This window comes from Narcine bancroftii, chromosome 6, assembly GCF_036971445.1.
Source record: "Narcine bancroftii isolate sNarBan1 chromosome 6, sNarBan1.hap1, whole genome shotgun sequence".
Taxonomy (NCBI): domain Eukaryota; kingdom Metazoa; phylum Chordata; class Chondrichthyes; order Torpediniformes; family Narcinidae; genus Narcine; species Narcine bancroftii.
The window spans coordinates 245,692,892-245,709,108 of record NC_091474.1 but is presented as its reverse complement, the minus strand read 5'-3'; the positions used below and the strand labels follow the sequence as shown (position 1 = coordinate 245,709,108).

At 43.9% G+C, this 16,217-nt stretch overlaps 1 protein-coding gene and 2 long non-coding RNA genes across 4 annotated transcripts in view; 2 read left to right on the top strand and 1 right to left on the bottom strand.

The window, feature by feature from the left end:
• The window catches only part of LOC138737216 (uncharacterized), a 46,655-nt gene extending 38,080 nt beyond the window's left edge, over nt 1-8,575 (bottom strand). Inside the window, exons 1-2 of the long non-coding RNA XR_011340838.1 lie at nt 7,268-8,575; nt 6,790-6,894 (exon numbers count right to left, since the gene is read on the bottom strand). This is a non-coding gene — a long non-coding RNA (uncharacterized lncRNA). The remainder of the gene's footprint in view (nt 1-6,789; nt 6,895-7,267) is intronic.
• The window catches only part of LOC138736943 (uncharacterized), a 75,884-nt gene extending 63,861 nt beyond the window's left edge, over nt 1-12,023 (top strand). The window contains exon 4 of the mRNA XM_069887190.1: nt 10,615-12,023. Within this exon, the coding sequence (XP_069743291.1) occupies nt 10,615-11,105 (491 nt within the window). The 3' untranslated portion in view covers nt 11,106-12,023. The remainder of the gene's footprint in view (nt 1-10,614) is intronic.
• The window catches only part of LOC138737215 (uncharacterized), a 278,027-nt gene that overhangs the window by 200,364 nt on the left and 61,446 nt on the right, over nt 1-16,217 (top strand). The window lies entirely within an intron of this gene.

The following is a 16,217-nucleotide window of genomic DNA, read 5'->3' as shown; positions in this document are numbered from 1 at the left end:
CACCCAGACCTACCAGACTGCCATCATCAGCCTGAAGGTCAGCAACTTCTGCCCCTCACCAGGAGGCGTGCCTCTGCTGTGTGACTTCTCCACAGGGTTTCCTAGTGACGGTGGGTTTTTGACCAGATCCACGGCCTGTCCCACCCCTCCATGTAGTCCATTCCTGTGGCACAGCTTCTGCCACGACGTGACCCTGTGGGCCAGAACCTTTTTGCAGTGCCAACACACCAAGGTACACAGAGACATGAAAGCCCCACTCTAGACTTTCAAGCTGGTGCAGTTCCAGTTCGAGCACATACACATTGTTGGCCCACTCCCCATGAGCCAGTGCATGCAGTACCTGTTCATGACAATTGACCATTTTACCTACTGGCTGGAGGCCATACCTATACCCACATGCAACACAGAGACGTGTGCCAGAGCCTTCTGGGTCACTCGTTTTGGAGTCCTGATCCACATCATCTCGGACTGAGGGGCACAGTTCACCTCCTCGCTCTAGACTAACCTGACTAAATTCTGCGGCAGCCAAGTACACCACACCACGGCCTACCACCCTCAAGTAAACAGCCTGGTCGAGTGTTTCCACTGCCACCTGAAGGCTGCCTTGAAAGCCCGACTGCAAGGCCCGAATTGGGTGGACGAGCTCCCATGGGTGCTCACCAAAGGAGGACCTGCCAGCCTCGTCCGCAGAGATGGTGTATGGTTTCCCACTCACCGTTCCTACTGCTGCTATTTTTTATGTTCTAACGTGAAGGAACAAAAGTAAACAGCTTAACAGCGAGTAGTATTAATGTAAAGAGGTGAGATGAAATATGTGAGAAAGTTTGCATAGTGTCTGCATCTATCAGAGCAAATGGCCGACATTTGTGATTTCTTATCTTCTTATAAAGAACATTAGCTGTCCTCCAGATTTTTTTTGGTACGATGCCAAAAGCTAATAAAGATGCAAAATTAAAGACAAATGCACGACTACAAGATTATGAGAGGCATAAAGAGAGTGGACAGCTAGCATCTTTTCCCCATGGCAACAGTAGCAAATACAAGAGACTTCTGTTTAAGGTGAGGAGAGAAAAGTTCATGAGAGACGTCAGGATTAAGACTTTTTTTTTTAAAAACACAAGTTCCTTCCACACTTACAAGTAATCTCAGGAATTAACGGGCAATTTGGCCTTTAAAGTGTCTAGTGTGAAAGCAAAATCAGCTCACTGCCGGCCGGCGTCAGGTAACATGATCTTACTCCAGGGATTGACTGCCTCAACCTCTTGTACAATTCTTGGCGTCTTTGCAATCGTGCAAGTGTGAAAAGGGCATTTGCTTTGTGGGATTGAAATGCAGGAACATGAAGGAAGAAAAGATTTAAATTAAGGTATAAATCTTTCAGGAGGAAAGAGAAGGGGAGGAAATAAATAGCAATAGCAAACAATTTTTAAACAGTGTGGGAAAGTTGGTAGCACTACAACGCACAATTTACAAAGCCCACTTTTCATGCTTGACCCCTTGAACGCTTTCACCCTTGCAAGGAGCTATCCCCAGGTTAGGCCATTCTACCTTCTACCAGTGACATCATGATGCATCAAGCAATGATGGACCTGCCCTAAATCCTGTATTATGATCTTATATTTGAACAAAATTAATCATAACATAATTAAACTTTATGTACAGCACCTATGAGCCCTTCAGCTCCTGTTGTTGTGCCGACCTATATAAACCTTTCTAAGGAATCGTGAGAAAGTGCTAGCAATAGTGGACAATTTTGAAATAGGATAGGAAAGTTGGTAGCGCTTCAGTGCACAATTTATACAGCATGGGAAAATTGGTCGCACTATCATGTACAATTTATAAATACCGTGCGGAAAAAGTGATGGCAGGCCTGGCTTCCCAGAATGCCGTGCGGCAGAGAACCCCTCCATGAATGTTCCACGCATGCAGCCATGCATACAGCCCTTTCTCTGCCATTTGGCATTCTGGGAGGGCAGGTCTGCCATCGCTTTTCCCCATGGTATTTATAAATTGTACATGATAGTGCAGCGTATGCACCCCGAGATGGGAAGCTCTCCCTTTGCTGCATACCAGTGGGTATGTTTGAAAAGTGGTGGCATGAACCAATTTCCTCCATTTCATGTCTACCAGCAAGTCATGGGATCTTAAAAATCTGCACCCAAAATGGGCTGAGCAATGGAAGCTAAGACACAATTCCAATGCAATGTGGTCCTTCCTATTCCAATTGTGCCAAAGCTAGGAATGATCATCCCATTTGCTGCCTGAAGAGCCAGGTGTTGTTGTTTGTGTTTTTTCAAAATAGATCAGTGGGAGCAAACTGACCTCAGCACCCGTGTCTACAAGAAACTTGCGCTTACCAGCGTTGTCTTGAAGATGCAATAGGCTAGTACTTGCGCCAGCTGCCGAAGTCACTACAAGCAGCCGGCATTTTTGTTTCCTGCCTTTTTTCCTGTAATAGGTACATGGCTGACACATTTATGAGCATTTATTCCCCAACGGCCATGGTAAAAACACCATTCCTTACGCCTGTCAGTACATTCCTTCTTTGATTGAACTGCAGATATAGGAGGCTCATAAGACGCTGGAGATGTATATTGCTGCTAAAACTGGTTGCGCACGCCTTAGGCAGACGCCCTCGTCTCCTGGGCTGGGGCAACAAATAGGGGTAGTAGGATCCACATGTGCTGGTTTGAGTCTGCTATACTAAACAGTTGAGAATGTCCCCCAATGTTTAAAGTGTACACAACCCCATATGGCTCAGTAGAAGAGGTGAGAATTGATTCCTGTCTGGAATGTCCTTGGTTACTCTCTCTCTCTCCCAGCTTACTGGCAAGGTCTGTGAGATTGTTTCTTCTTCATAATTCCCATAACGAGATATTCTATAGCTAATATTCTACACTGACAAATTTCCTGGTGTGCTCTCCTGAGGTGTGCTCTCTCCTCAACAACTGCCCATAGCGTGTCCCATTACATTGACACCTCAGGCCCGCCTATTTAGTGGACCATATTGTACTGTCGTCACCCACCAGATAAACTACAGCAGGCCAAGGCAGAATTTACTGCAATGAAGAAATTGGCATTCTAACTGCCCTTGAGGATTGCCATTACACATGGTGCCCAAGAGTACCAGTGGGTGGAGACCCTGTGGCGACTACCGGAAGCTCAATGATATAATTTCTGACAGATAACCCATTCCGCACATACAGGATTTCGCCGCCTGCCTGCATAATTGCTGCGTATTTTCCAAATTAGACCTCGTCAAGGGATATCATCAAATCCCAGTCCATCCAGATAATAAACTGCATTTATTACTCCTTTTTGGGGTTTTTGAATTCCTCAGGATGCAATTTGGTTTGAAGAATGCTGCTCAAACGTTCCAGTGGCTTATGGACACTTTGGGCAAGGATTTAGAATTCACATACATATACTTAGATGACATCCTCATTGCCAGTCAAAATAAGCAAGATCACCAACTGCACTAACACTGCCTGTTCCAACGGCTAGATGAATTCGGACTTACCGTCAACCCTAGCAATTCACCTCTGCTTTATGGACTGCTCTTGCGCACTTTTGTGGCACACAACTACATCACGCCACAGCGTACCACACGCAGTCCAATGGTCTTGTGGAACGTTTCCACTGGCAATTCAAGACTGCATTCAAAGCCCAACTCACCAGGCCCAGTTGGGTAGACGAGTTGCCATAGGTTCTGCTGGGCATGCACATTGCCCTGAAGGAAGACATGCCAGCGTCATCTGCAGAAATGGTTTACGGTTCAGTTCTCTTGGTTCCAGGTGACATTCACTTCTGGTCCGAGTTCTGCCCTTCTGATCTGGACGTGCTCCAGCAGCTTCAACACCACGTCGCAGTAAGAAAACCAATTCCAACCAACTGGCGTGGAATCCCCAAGCAGCATGTGCCTCCAGCTCTCCTTGACACTGACTTTGTGTTCATGTGTAGACAGGCCCCAGGAACGGCATTATAACATGATCTAAAGGGATGGGGTTGTATACACTTTAAACATTGGGGGATATTCTCAACTATTTAGTATAGACAGACTCAAACCAGCACATGTGGACCCTACTACTCCTATTTGTTGCCCCAGCCCAGGAGATGAGGGTGTCTGCCTAAGGCATGCGCAGCCAGTTCATCTCTTGGGTGATGTTTGGTGGGGTGGGGGGTGGGGTGTAGTGGGCCAAGCGACCGCATATCGTATTGGGCTGAACGATCACCCATGCAGCTTGCCAAGCATCCACTCAGTACAGTGGGCTGAACTGTCGCTCGTGCAGCTCCCCAAGTGGCCGCGCACCACCTTGGGCCTGGTCGCTGCTCATTCACCTGGCCAGAGGGGTGTGCATGAAGCTGCAGGCTGGGTCGCAGCGCACTGGAAATGGGCACTCATCTTCAAGATGGCTTAGGGCTCCCATTGTCTTTTAGACAAGCCCTGCAGGTGAGTGGCAGGCACGGGGTGATGTCACCTCCGGTTCAAAACTTCCCAGGTGCTGCATCTTAAAAGCTCCTAGTGTTTTCAAGGTCGACATCAGACTCTGTTCAGTGATCTTGGTTTGGAGCATTCCCTGGTTGCTTCTCGTTGGATCTTTTACAATATCTCTTTGTAGTCGACTAAGTAGGTTGGGTTACATATTTTTAAAGCTGAGCATACAGTTTCAATTACGCACATCTTTCAGTTTCGATAACATGATGTCTGGCCACTTTCTTTTGATAACAATAACAAACATATGTCAATTTATTTTCTACAACAGAAGCCCACTAGAACCCTTACATTTTCCTGCCCTTCCCTTCTTCAAAGGGACTTGGGAGTCCTAATGCAGCATAGAAGGCCTGAAGGTAAATTTGTATATTGTGTCGGTGGTGAAGAAAGCAAATGCAATGCTGCCATTCATTTCTAAGAGGCATAGTATATAAGAGCAGAGATGTGATGTTGAGACTCTTAAGACACTAGTGAGACCTCACTTGGAGTATTGTGAGCAGTTTTGGCTCCTCATTTAAGAAAGGATGTGCTGACGTTGGAGAGGGTTCTAAGGAGGTTCACATGGATGATTCTGGGAATGAAACAGTTTTTCATATGAGGAGCTTTTTTCAGCTTTTGGCCTGTATTTGTTGGAATTTAGCAGAATGAGGAGGAATTTCATTGAAACATTTCAAATGTTGAAAGGCATGGACAGAATAGATGTCAAAAGGCTTTTTCTCCCACAGTGAGTGTCTCGGACAAGAGGTCATTACTTTAGGATTAAAGGGTATCTGCTTAGAACAGAAACGTGTTGGAATTTCTTCATCCAGAGGTTGGTAAATCTGTGGAATTTGTTGCCACAGGCAGTTATGCAGATCAAGTCATGGGGGTATTTAAGACAGAGAATGATAGGTTCTTGATTAGCTAGGGCATCAAAGGTTATGGGGAGAAGGTCGAGCAGTGGGGCTGAGTGGGAAAATGAATCACTTCTTGATTAAGTGGCAGGGCAGACTTGATGAGCTGAATAGCCTAATTCTGCTCCAATGTCTATGGTTTTATATGGTCATCCCTCGGCTTTCAAAGCTCCAGGGATGAATTTACTAACTTAACCTGTTTCACCTTTTACCTTAAGCCCTCCATTCCTGGTAATATCTTCATAAATCTTTTTCTTTTTCTGTACTCTTTATAGCTTAGTGATGTCCTTCCTATGGCAGGGCACCAGAACTGCATTCAATACTCCAAGGATGGTCTGTCACCCTTGATATGCCATAAGCAAGGACTAGTCTTGTATCATACTATAGGATTTTATTAACAGAATGTAGAGCGTGTCAAAAGAACCAAAAACTTGTTGATCCAAACCAAGGCTTTTATTAACTAAAAGACTGGAGCATATCACATGTAGGTCGACCAGTCCAGAATGACCTGGTCTGGCGAGGAGCATTCCTTTAAGACCTACCAGTAGGTGTGGCTACACTCTCAGCCAATCACAGTCATCCTACACTACAATCTGTACCTATACACATTGGTGATAGAATCTGTACTATCACATAGAAGAAGCCATCTCTACTAACCAGTGGGATAAGTTGCACCATCTGTTATAGCAAGCAGTCAGCATAATACATTACATCACTACAACCCTATATTGTCCCTTTCCAGAAACTACACTAGAGGGTCTCAGTTCTATCATTTACTGTGCATGTTTTGACCTCTTCTGCCAAAATACAACACCTGACACTTGCTGAATTAAACTATCTGCCATTCCTTTGCTCACTTACCCAATTAATCAAGATCCTATTTTAATCTTAGAAAACCTACACTGTCCATTCTACCACGAATTTTGGTGTCATCTACAAACTTATAGACCAGTCTATGAAGTGAGACCTTGTTAAAAATCTTGCTAAAGTCAATACAGATAGCATACACCCTTGTCAATCCTCTTCGTCAGTTAAAAAAGTCAAATTGGTCTCTGCTTGGAATGAACTCCATGACTGACCCTCCAGAGCCCACCAAGGGAAAGAATTTTAATGAGTGAAAATGTTTTTCATCTAAATGGCCGACACTCTTTTCAGGGGAACATTCCATCAAGCCATCTAACAGTTTCAATGAACTCTCATCTCATTCTTCTGAATTCTAGGCTAGTGGTTCTCAACATTCTTTCACCACATATCACTTCAAGTATTGATAAACAAGAAAATCTGTCGATGCTGGCGAAGGGCTCAGGCCCAAACTGACTGATTTTTACTTCTCCTCGATGCTGCATGACCTGATGAGTTTCTCTTGCAGTTTTGTGTACTTATCTTAAATATTCTTTCACTTACCAGGCGAGAGCTTGGTGGCAGTGCTTCAATTACTGCTCTCTATGATGTACATTCATGACTTGGATGAGGGACTGCAGGGTAAACTTGCAGGTGGCTTGAAATTCACTGAAACAAGCCAGAGGGTGGTCAATATTTGGTGTGTTACAAGCCCAAAGAACCCCAAAACCCAGCAGCAATAGATATTCACCATGACAGATGGTTACTTAAACAAAAGTTATTTTTAATTATCTTTAAACATGAAAACAGAATCAAACTTTAACTTATTTCTATTAACTTAACTAAACCCAACTTATCCCCCTTCTAATTCAAAGCGCACGATTATGTGATCGGCGTATAAATGTAAGAAAGGTTCTTTGGTTCACAGTTCAATCGCACTTCTCATTCTTCCAAGTTCTCTGGTTGCAGCCAATTCTACTGTGCACAGAATTTAACATGTAAAAGTTCACAAGGCTTTGGTGCTAGAAAGGTAAATGTTTACCACTCAGGAAGGTTCTTGTAGGGTTTGTGAAGAGAGATCTGTTGTTCCAGAATTTCCACAAATGAGGTACCACCATTAGTCACCTCAATGTCTTGCTGATGAAACTTGCCCCATCAGGGTTCTCCAGATGATAACCTCTTTCTTTCAGGCTAGCACAGAATTCCTTTCTGTTCCGCTTATTCCAAGAGAAACATCAGACAGATAGCACTTCCGGCCATCCGCCACTCTGGAGCTTTCTGTTTCCAACAAGCCTCCTGGCTTGCACTGTTCAGCTGTTTTCAGTGTCACACACACTAGTTTTACCTCTCTCTCTCCAACTGAGACTGCTCAAAAGCCCATGTGACTCTCTCACGTGCCACAAACCCCCACGTTCTTCAGCAAACCACAGGAGTTATCCTTCTTGATCAAGCTGTTGCTTTAGGTAAACAAAACCCAGGAGTGACCTTTCTGTGAGCACCAATGATACTAGCAAACAGCTAAAGTGTCTCCAGTCCGACAATGGTCTATTCATTTTATGACGTCATTTCAATTAGCACCTACTTGTGAAATGTCCATAGCATACTCCATAGTTTATGTAAAGTTCGCTGAATATGAATTCTTCAGTATTTCAAATAAGATGTTTTAAAATGTGTAAATATGTATGAAACCTACTCTAATTTTACCATATTTTCTCCTATATATATTATACATTATAGGTGCCACAGGTGATTGTGGAGGCTAGGTCATTTGGGTGTATTTAAGGCAGTTCCTGATTAGCCAGGGCATCAATGGTTATGGGAAGGAGGCCAGGCAGTGGTGCTGAGTGGAGAAAATGGATCAACTCAGGTTTGAATGGTGGGGAAGATTTGATGGGCTAAATAGCCTGTTTTTTATGGTCTTGTGGAAATGGATAATGATTTCTTATCCTTTTCCTTGCCCGCTTTCACTAGATATGTCATTATTCACTTGGCTGGGAAGCCAACTTCTGAATTTGAGTAAAGGTGATCTGTAAATTATCTACAGTCTTTAAAACCTATTTTATCCACGGGCAAAGATTGGTCTCCCATGTGGCAATTGGGTGTCCAAAATGAACCATATTGGTCGATGAAAGTAAATGAAACTTAAACGTATACAGTTCAGAATAAACGTTTCAAAATAAAAGACCACTGGCAAGAAAAATAAAAGAGCTGAATATTATTTAAAGGGTGAAAAACTACAGCATGCTGTTGTGCAGAGGGACTTGGGAGGGCTTGTGCATGAATCGCAAAAAGTTAGGTTGCAGGTGCAGCAGGTTATTAAGAAGGCAAATGGAATGTTGGCCTTCATCGCTAGAGGAATTGAATTCAGGAGTAGGGAGGTAATGTTGCAACTGTATAAGGTACTGGTGAGACCGCACCTGGAGTACTGTGTCCAGTTCTGGTCTCCATATTTGAGGAAGGATATACTGGCTTTGGGGACGATCTAGAGGAGGTTTTCTAGGTTGATCTCTGGGATGAAGGGGTTGACTTACGATGAAAGATTAAATCATCTAGGATTGTATTCGCTTGAGGTCAGAAGAATGAGAGGAGATCTTATAGAAACTTATAGGATTATGAAGGGTATGGATAGGATAGATGTAGGAAGGTTTTTTGAGCTGGCCGGGGAAACTAAAACGAGAGGACACAGTCCAAGATTCGGGAGAGTAGATTTAGGACAGGATATCAGGGTCTGAGTTACAGGGAAAGGTTGTGCAGACTGGGGCTTTTTTCACTGGAGCGTAGAAGATTGAGAGGGGACTTGATAGAGGTGTTTAAGATTTTAAAAGGGACAGACAGAGTAAATGTGGATAGGCTTTTTCAATTAAGAAAGGGGGAAATTCAAATTAGAGGACATGGTTTAAGATTGAAAGGGGAAAATTATAAGGGGAACATGAGGGGAAATTTCTTTACGCAGAGGGTGGTGGGGATGTGGAATGAGCTTCCGGCAGACGTGGTCGAGGCGGGATCATTGGTTACATTTAAGGAAAGACTGGATCGTTACATGGATAGTAGTGGACTAGAGGGGTATGGACCGGGTGCTGGTCAGTGGGACTAGGAGGGTGGGGATTTGCTACGGCATGGACTAGTAGGGCCGAACTGACCTGTTCTGTGCTGTAAGTGGTTATATGGTTATAGATGAGGAAAAATAGTTTTTCCCAGGGAGTAGTGAATGTTTGGAATTCTCTAACCAGGGAAGTGGTTGAGGCTGCCTCATTAAACATAATTAAAATTCGGTTAGATAAATCTTTACATGATAGACTCTGTGGCTTGGCTTCGCGGACGAAGATTTATGGAGGGGTAAATGTCCACGTCGGCTGCAGGCTCGTTTGTGGCTGACAAGTCCAATGCGGGACAGGCAGACACGGTTGCAGCGGAAAATTTGTTGGTTGGGGTTGGGTGTTGGGTTTCTCCTCCTTTGTCTTTTGTCAGTGAGGTGGGCTCTGCGGTCTTCTTCAAAGGAGGTTGCTGCCCGCCGAACTGTGAGGTGCCAAGATGCATGGTTTGAGGCGATATCAGCCCACTGGCGCTGGTCAATGTGACAGGCACCAAGAGATTTCTTTAGGCAGTCCTTGTTCCTCTTCTTTGGTGCACCTCTGACACGATGGCCAGTGGAGAGCTCGCCATATAACACGATCTTGGGAAGGCGATGGTCCTCCATTCTGGAGACGTGACCTACCCAGCGCAGTTGGATCTTCAACAGCGTGGATTCGATGCTGTCGGCCTCTGCCATCTCGAGTACTTCGATGTCAGGGATGAAGTCGCTCCAATGAATGTTGAGGAATGTTGAGAGGAATTAGGGAATATGGGGAGAAAGCAGGTAGGTGGAGTTAGGTCATAAATTAGATCAGCCATGATCGTATTGAATGGCGGAGCAGTCTCGATGGGCCATTTTTGGCCTACTCCTGTTCCTACTTCCTATCAGTTTGCTTTCCAAGAGGCCTGTGAAAGCTGCATGAAGAACTGCTCGGTAGCTGAATTTCTCATTATGTTTTAGTGACAAGTGACTCAGCATTCAGGCATGCTGTTGGCAACTTACAAACAAATTTCCTTAAAACCTATTGTGGTCTTAGATATAATTTAATGGGTTAGATCTGTAGTTTAAATTGTATGTCTGGTGGCCTGTGTCCACGTAATGATTATTCAAATAAATGGTTTACTGGGGTGTTCTGAAACGAAATATTTCTCCTTTAACCGCTTCAAATTTTTTATCCCAAATTCTGACCCTCGAGCAGCGAGCTTCCGGGAAGGCGGTCGCCCATTTTCTCTTCGTGACGCCATTTCCGGCCGATCCTTCCTCTTTGTCTGGCGCGCTGCGTGGGCGCCATTTTGAGCTCCCTTTCGGCGAGTAAGGAGTGTACCCTTTTGCTGTTAACATGTCGGAGGATGGCAAGTTGTTTGTCGGCGGCCTCAACATCGACACGAACGAGCAGGCCCTCGAAGAGCAGTTCTCCAAGTATGGGCAGGTCACGGAGGTTCGTGTCATTAAAGACCGAGAGACGTCGGAATCGCGCGGCTTCGGCTTCATCACGTTCGACAACCCGGAGGACGCCAAAGACGCGCTGCAGGCCATGAACGGCAAGTGCATCGACGGCCGCCAGATCCGGGTGGGCCACGCCGAGAAGAAGGGAAGCGGCCGCGGCGGTTACGGCGGAGGCCGCGGCGGTGGCGGTTACGGCAACCGCAGTCGACGAGGCGGCTTCTGGGAGAACGGGAGGAGCGCGTACGGAGGCGGCGGCCGCTACGACCAAGGAGATCGCGACAACTACTCGGGTGGGTACCGGAGCCAAAGCTACAGCGGCTATGGCAGCTACGGAGGCCGCTCTTACCGGGACTATGACTGAGAGAGAAGACGGAGCGAACGTTGGTGCCGGATTCCCGTCCGCCGGCCGAGCGGCTCCTGGAACGGCAGCAAGCCGCTGGGAATGAATTTGATTTGCCTGTTATGTTAAAATGCTAGCAACCCAGTTTGACCATTGTCGTGATTAATCTTGTTACCTGTTGTTTGTTCTGGGGTCTTCCTTAAGTTTGGGCTTTCAACTTTGAGCTTCGCTTACCATGTGGTTCTGTGAGTTTTTAAACCGGACCTTCTGTGTCATTGGGGCGGTGTAGTGGCGACTTAAATTGCCCGAGTCTCCTTCCGTGAGCTCCTTTTGGAATTTGTCGAAACCGTTTTGCTTTCTGGTGAGCTCTTTCCACAATTCCATGCGGTGCATGAACGAAATTGGGCGGTAAACCATTTAACTCCCACTTCCTGGCCACTTTATCTGATTGCCATCCTTGAGATGACTGATCTCAGAATACAGATCGCTCGAGTTACTTTTGATCGATCGACTGATTTGCTTGACTTAATTCTCTCCTTATGAAGATTGAACACTTTTTTAAAAATCGTAGCCATCTTGCATTTTAAATATCTTCACGTGGACTAGTTACATGGAAACTGTAGAAACCATTAATTTGAGCGGGAAATCTTGTTTGTAAGTTGCCAACAGCATGCCTGAATGCTGAGTCACTTGTCACTAAAACATAATGAGAAAATCAACTACCGAGCAGTTCTTCATGCAGCTTGTCACAGGCCTCTTGGAAAGCAAACTGATCGTGCTCTTTTATTTTGAAACGTTTATTCTGAACTGTATACGTTTAAGTTTCATTTACCATTGTTGTACTTTCATCGACCAGTATGGTCCATTTTGGACACCCGATTGCCACATGGGAGACCAATCTTTGCCCGTGGATGTATCTCAATAAAATAGCTTCAGGTATTCTAGTGACTTGTCTTTGTTACAAACCATTCAAATTTACTCCAAGGAGGTGAATCTGAAGATTTTCCGTTCTTATTAAACATGTCTCCTGTCATGGTTATTTCCTTTTATACATCTAAATGATGTCAAAACTGAAGATTCTGAAGCTTGTGCTCAACAAAACAAGATCCAAGGTAAATTGTGTGCTAAATTTTAGTTATTTGTTGATTAAAACCATCTTTGATTATGTTACTTGTTTTGCTGAAGTGAATCTGGACAATATGCTCTGAAGATTATTTTAATGGAATATATTATACTTGTATTAAAAATAATATATTTACATTAAGAGGATAAACCTATTTTGGTCACTGATCAGCTATTGGATTTACAAAATAATACATTGGAAGGTAATGGGAAAGGGTTAATTACAATTGTATTGGGAACTTGGGAATGTTAGTTGGGACAGATGTTATTGGAAAAATGCACAATAGAAAAGAGATTGGTTTTGCGCAGTACACAAAACTGCTGGAGAAACATGCAGTCACTGTTGCGTTAAGAGAATCAGGTTCAGTGGGTTCATAGATGAGTCTGGGCACAAGTGTTACAATCATACATAACTTTTATTCATACCTGGGAAATAAGCAGGGGAGGACGTTAAAGGTACATGCAAGTGATTCTACCCACCTCATGCACTATAAATGGGCTCTCACACGTGCTCCCAGATCCATGATCAGTGGGAGGTGTGGCTCTACTACGCGTCATTGATCTATCACAGTGGCACAGCTCAGCTTCAGTGTAGAGCACACCTTTACCAGCCAAGTCCCCAGTAGCAACCTGGCATGAATCAATGTCGGGTTTGGACCATGAGGCATTACCTAATGGTGAGGTTGTGTCCAATCTTGACTGACAGGTTTCAAACAGGGAAGACACATGACTACTCGAAATTCGCACATTCCAGACAAGCAGAGAGGCCAGGTTTCCTCCACACACAACAGTCATGCAGTATCCAAAGGAGGAAAAGATAATGTGGCTGTTCAGGACTGAGCCCTTTGTCAAGGTATGAACAAAAGGGTGACCAGTGCTTGAATAATGAGGATGGGGAAGGAGTACAAGCTGATATGTAAGAGGTTATAGGTGTATATGGGGGTGGGGTGGGGGAGGAGGTTAGAAGACAAAAGTAAATTGAGGGGAAGGGTTGGGGGCCTGAAGGAATGGAGAATGGATGGCGGAAAGAGGGATTTAACTAAAACTGGAGAATTCAGTGTTAAGCAAAAGAAAGTATGGGATTTGGCAGAGCTATAAGGAGTTGTGAGAAGGACTTGGGAAGTAAGATAAAAGAAAACCTTAAAACTACATGTGCGTGAAGAACAGGAGGATGACTAGAATGACAGTAGGGACTGCTCAAAGGCAAAAGGGGAAACCTGTCTGAAGACAAGAAATAGAAGAGGTAATTATTTTCAACAGAGGGACAAATTGGGTCAACATTGAGCATGCTAATGTGTTTAAGCATTATGAGGAAAAGAAAGGTAGTATTGGAGTTTTTTTTTAAAAAAGATTGAAATGTGTGGGATATACTCCAGGTTACTGAGAAATGAGGGAAGAGATTGCTGAGGTGTTGATGCTCTGCATTCATCCTGGCCATAGGAGTGGTACTAGATGATTGGAGGATGGCATTGTTGACAAAAGGTAGAGGGTAGAATCCTGGAAGATGTAGATCAGTGAATTTTGACAGTGGTGGGAAAACTAGGTAGGATACTTTGCGACAAAATTTGAAAGCATCTTGGAGAAGCATAGTTTTTTAGGGATATTAAGTGTGGCTTTGTGAGGGGCAAGTTGGTGCTTCACAAACCTAATGGAGTTTTTAGTGGATGTAACAAACTGATTGAAGGTAGAACGGTGGGTTTAATAAAGGTGTTTCCATGGTTCTTCATGATGACCTCCTCCAGAAAATCTTGGGGCCTGGGATTTCTACTCTGATTGGATTAGGAAGTTGAGGGTGGATTTGCATATAACAAAGATTTTGGGTGTGGTTCGTGTACCTTCTTATGGGGTACGAGGATGCAAAGATGGGCACAGGAGGCAGGTGGAGTTCAATCCAGGAATATGAACTTGTACACACTGGATGATCAAACCTGAAGGTGAAGTACAAGGTTAATGGCAGAATTTTAGCAGCGTAGAGGTACAGGGATCTTGAGCTTCAAGTCCATAGATCACTCAAGGTTGCTGCACAGGGAAGTTAAGGCATCTGGTGTGTTGTCCTTCATAAGTCAGGATGAGTCCAAGAACTGTTGAGGCAATTTTGCAGCTCGATAAAACTGGTTGGACTATCTTTGAACATTCAGTTCTGGTTGTCTTGTTACACAAAAGATGTGGAAGCTTTGGAGGATGCACAGATTTACCAGGATGATTCCTAGTTTGAGTACTCAGTCTCAGGAAAGCCACTTTATAGAGGTACATGAGAGGAAAGATGGGGTGGCAGCCATTGCCTTTCTCTCAGGGTGGCAATGGGATTTAAGGGCATCTGTTTATGTGAGTGGAGGAAAATTTAGGGGACATCTCATGTTTTGTTTACACAACGGTGGGTACTTGGAATGTAATGCTGGGATTGTTCGTGCTGATCCAATAAGCACCTTTAATAGACTTGGGTAGACACATGGATATAAGAAAGTGGTGGGTTGTGGGCTGTCGGGAAGAGAAGGATTGTATTTTTGTGGCATAGGCTTATGGAAATTGGAACAATGTTGGCCAAAGGGACTGAATGGTGCCACTCTTCTATTTTCCTATCAGCCATCAAACGATGATTCTATGGTCAAATTATTTCCATGGCCATCCCATTGGTAAAGGTACCATTATTGGCATATAATACTACATTTAGAATGTTACATACATGAAATTCTTTTAACTTTTGTCTACCATAAGGCAGACAGAGAGTCACCATTTTGTCCAGTGCCCCTCACCGAGACCTACAGCACCTGGTGTTCCTAGGTAGTCTTCCCTTCAAGTATTGACCAGGCTTGAATCTGCTTAGCTTCCAAGATCAGACAATCTCAGGCTATTCGGCTTCTGCGACATTGCTGTGCAACCTCTAATCTTTCCAAATGTTTATTCTCTTCTAAACATTTCAGGCTGTGAGGAATGTTTTAACAGCAGAAAGAAGTTGTTATCCTATTACACTGGAGGAACACAGCAGGTTAGGCAACAGAGAGTCAACCTTTTGGGCCAAAAATCCTTTATGGGGACTGTTTCCTTTTGGTTTTCCCAATCATCTTTATTCTCTTTCCGAATTCTTGATCCCCTTCACCAATGTACAGTAAAGCTCGTTATCTAGAATTCAAGCAACCATCAAAAAAAATTCACAGAAAAGAAATAGGTTAAAAAGAATACAGAAGTTTAAAACTAGTATTCTCCATTAGTTTGCTCATCAGGTAACAGGTAACTGGAAATTTCACTTATCCTGCATTTGCCAACTCCCATACATGCCGGATACCAGGGGTTTTTACTGTACATTATTTCTCCAGTGTCAATATCTTCAGTGATTTTTAAATTTCCTCACAAGCTCTTTTCCCAGGAAAACAAGCCTGTTTTTCCAGTTGGTTCAAATAGTGAGACATGCTACACCCTCTTGTAAAGATGGCAGGACATTAGAATGTTGGTGCCTTGAATCTCAAGTTGTGGCTGATGCCAATGTTTTACTCAAGGTTGAATGTGATTTCATTACCCAGGTGTTTTTATGCCTCAATTTTTACAACCTGGGGTTTATTGAGCTTTTGTTTTTCACAAACTACTGTAACACTTTCCCTTTGTAAGTATGTTCCCAGACCTTAAACACATTTTGCCTTGTTGAATTATATCCTTTTTACTCACCAAAATGTAACATCAAATTTCTCAGCATTAAATTTTACTAATGATCTTTACTTACTACCCTCATTTCATTGCATCAAGCTTTGTTATCTTCAAATGTGGAAGTTTTCCTCCCACTGCCTCTAATTTCATTGTTTCCCATCTCTGCACTGCCTGGTTCTACCCAGTTAACCAGGTAGACCCATTGTTTCTGCATGCTCCTGCCCCACTGAATTAGTATAGACTTACCTTGACTAGCCCTTTTCACACTGCCAACCCTCCAAGGAAGTGGGTAAACTTACCTGGCATGTTGTACTTTTAGACCTTTTCCCACTGCCCCATTATTTATTGGTAAATTGGCAACCTGGCATTTTA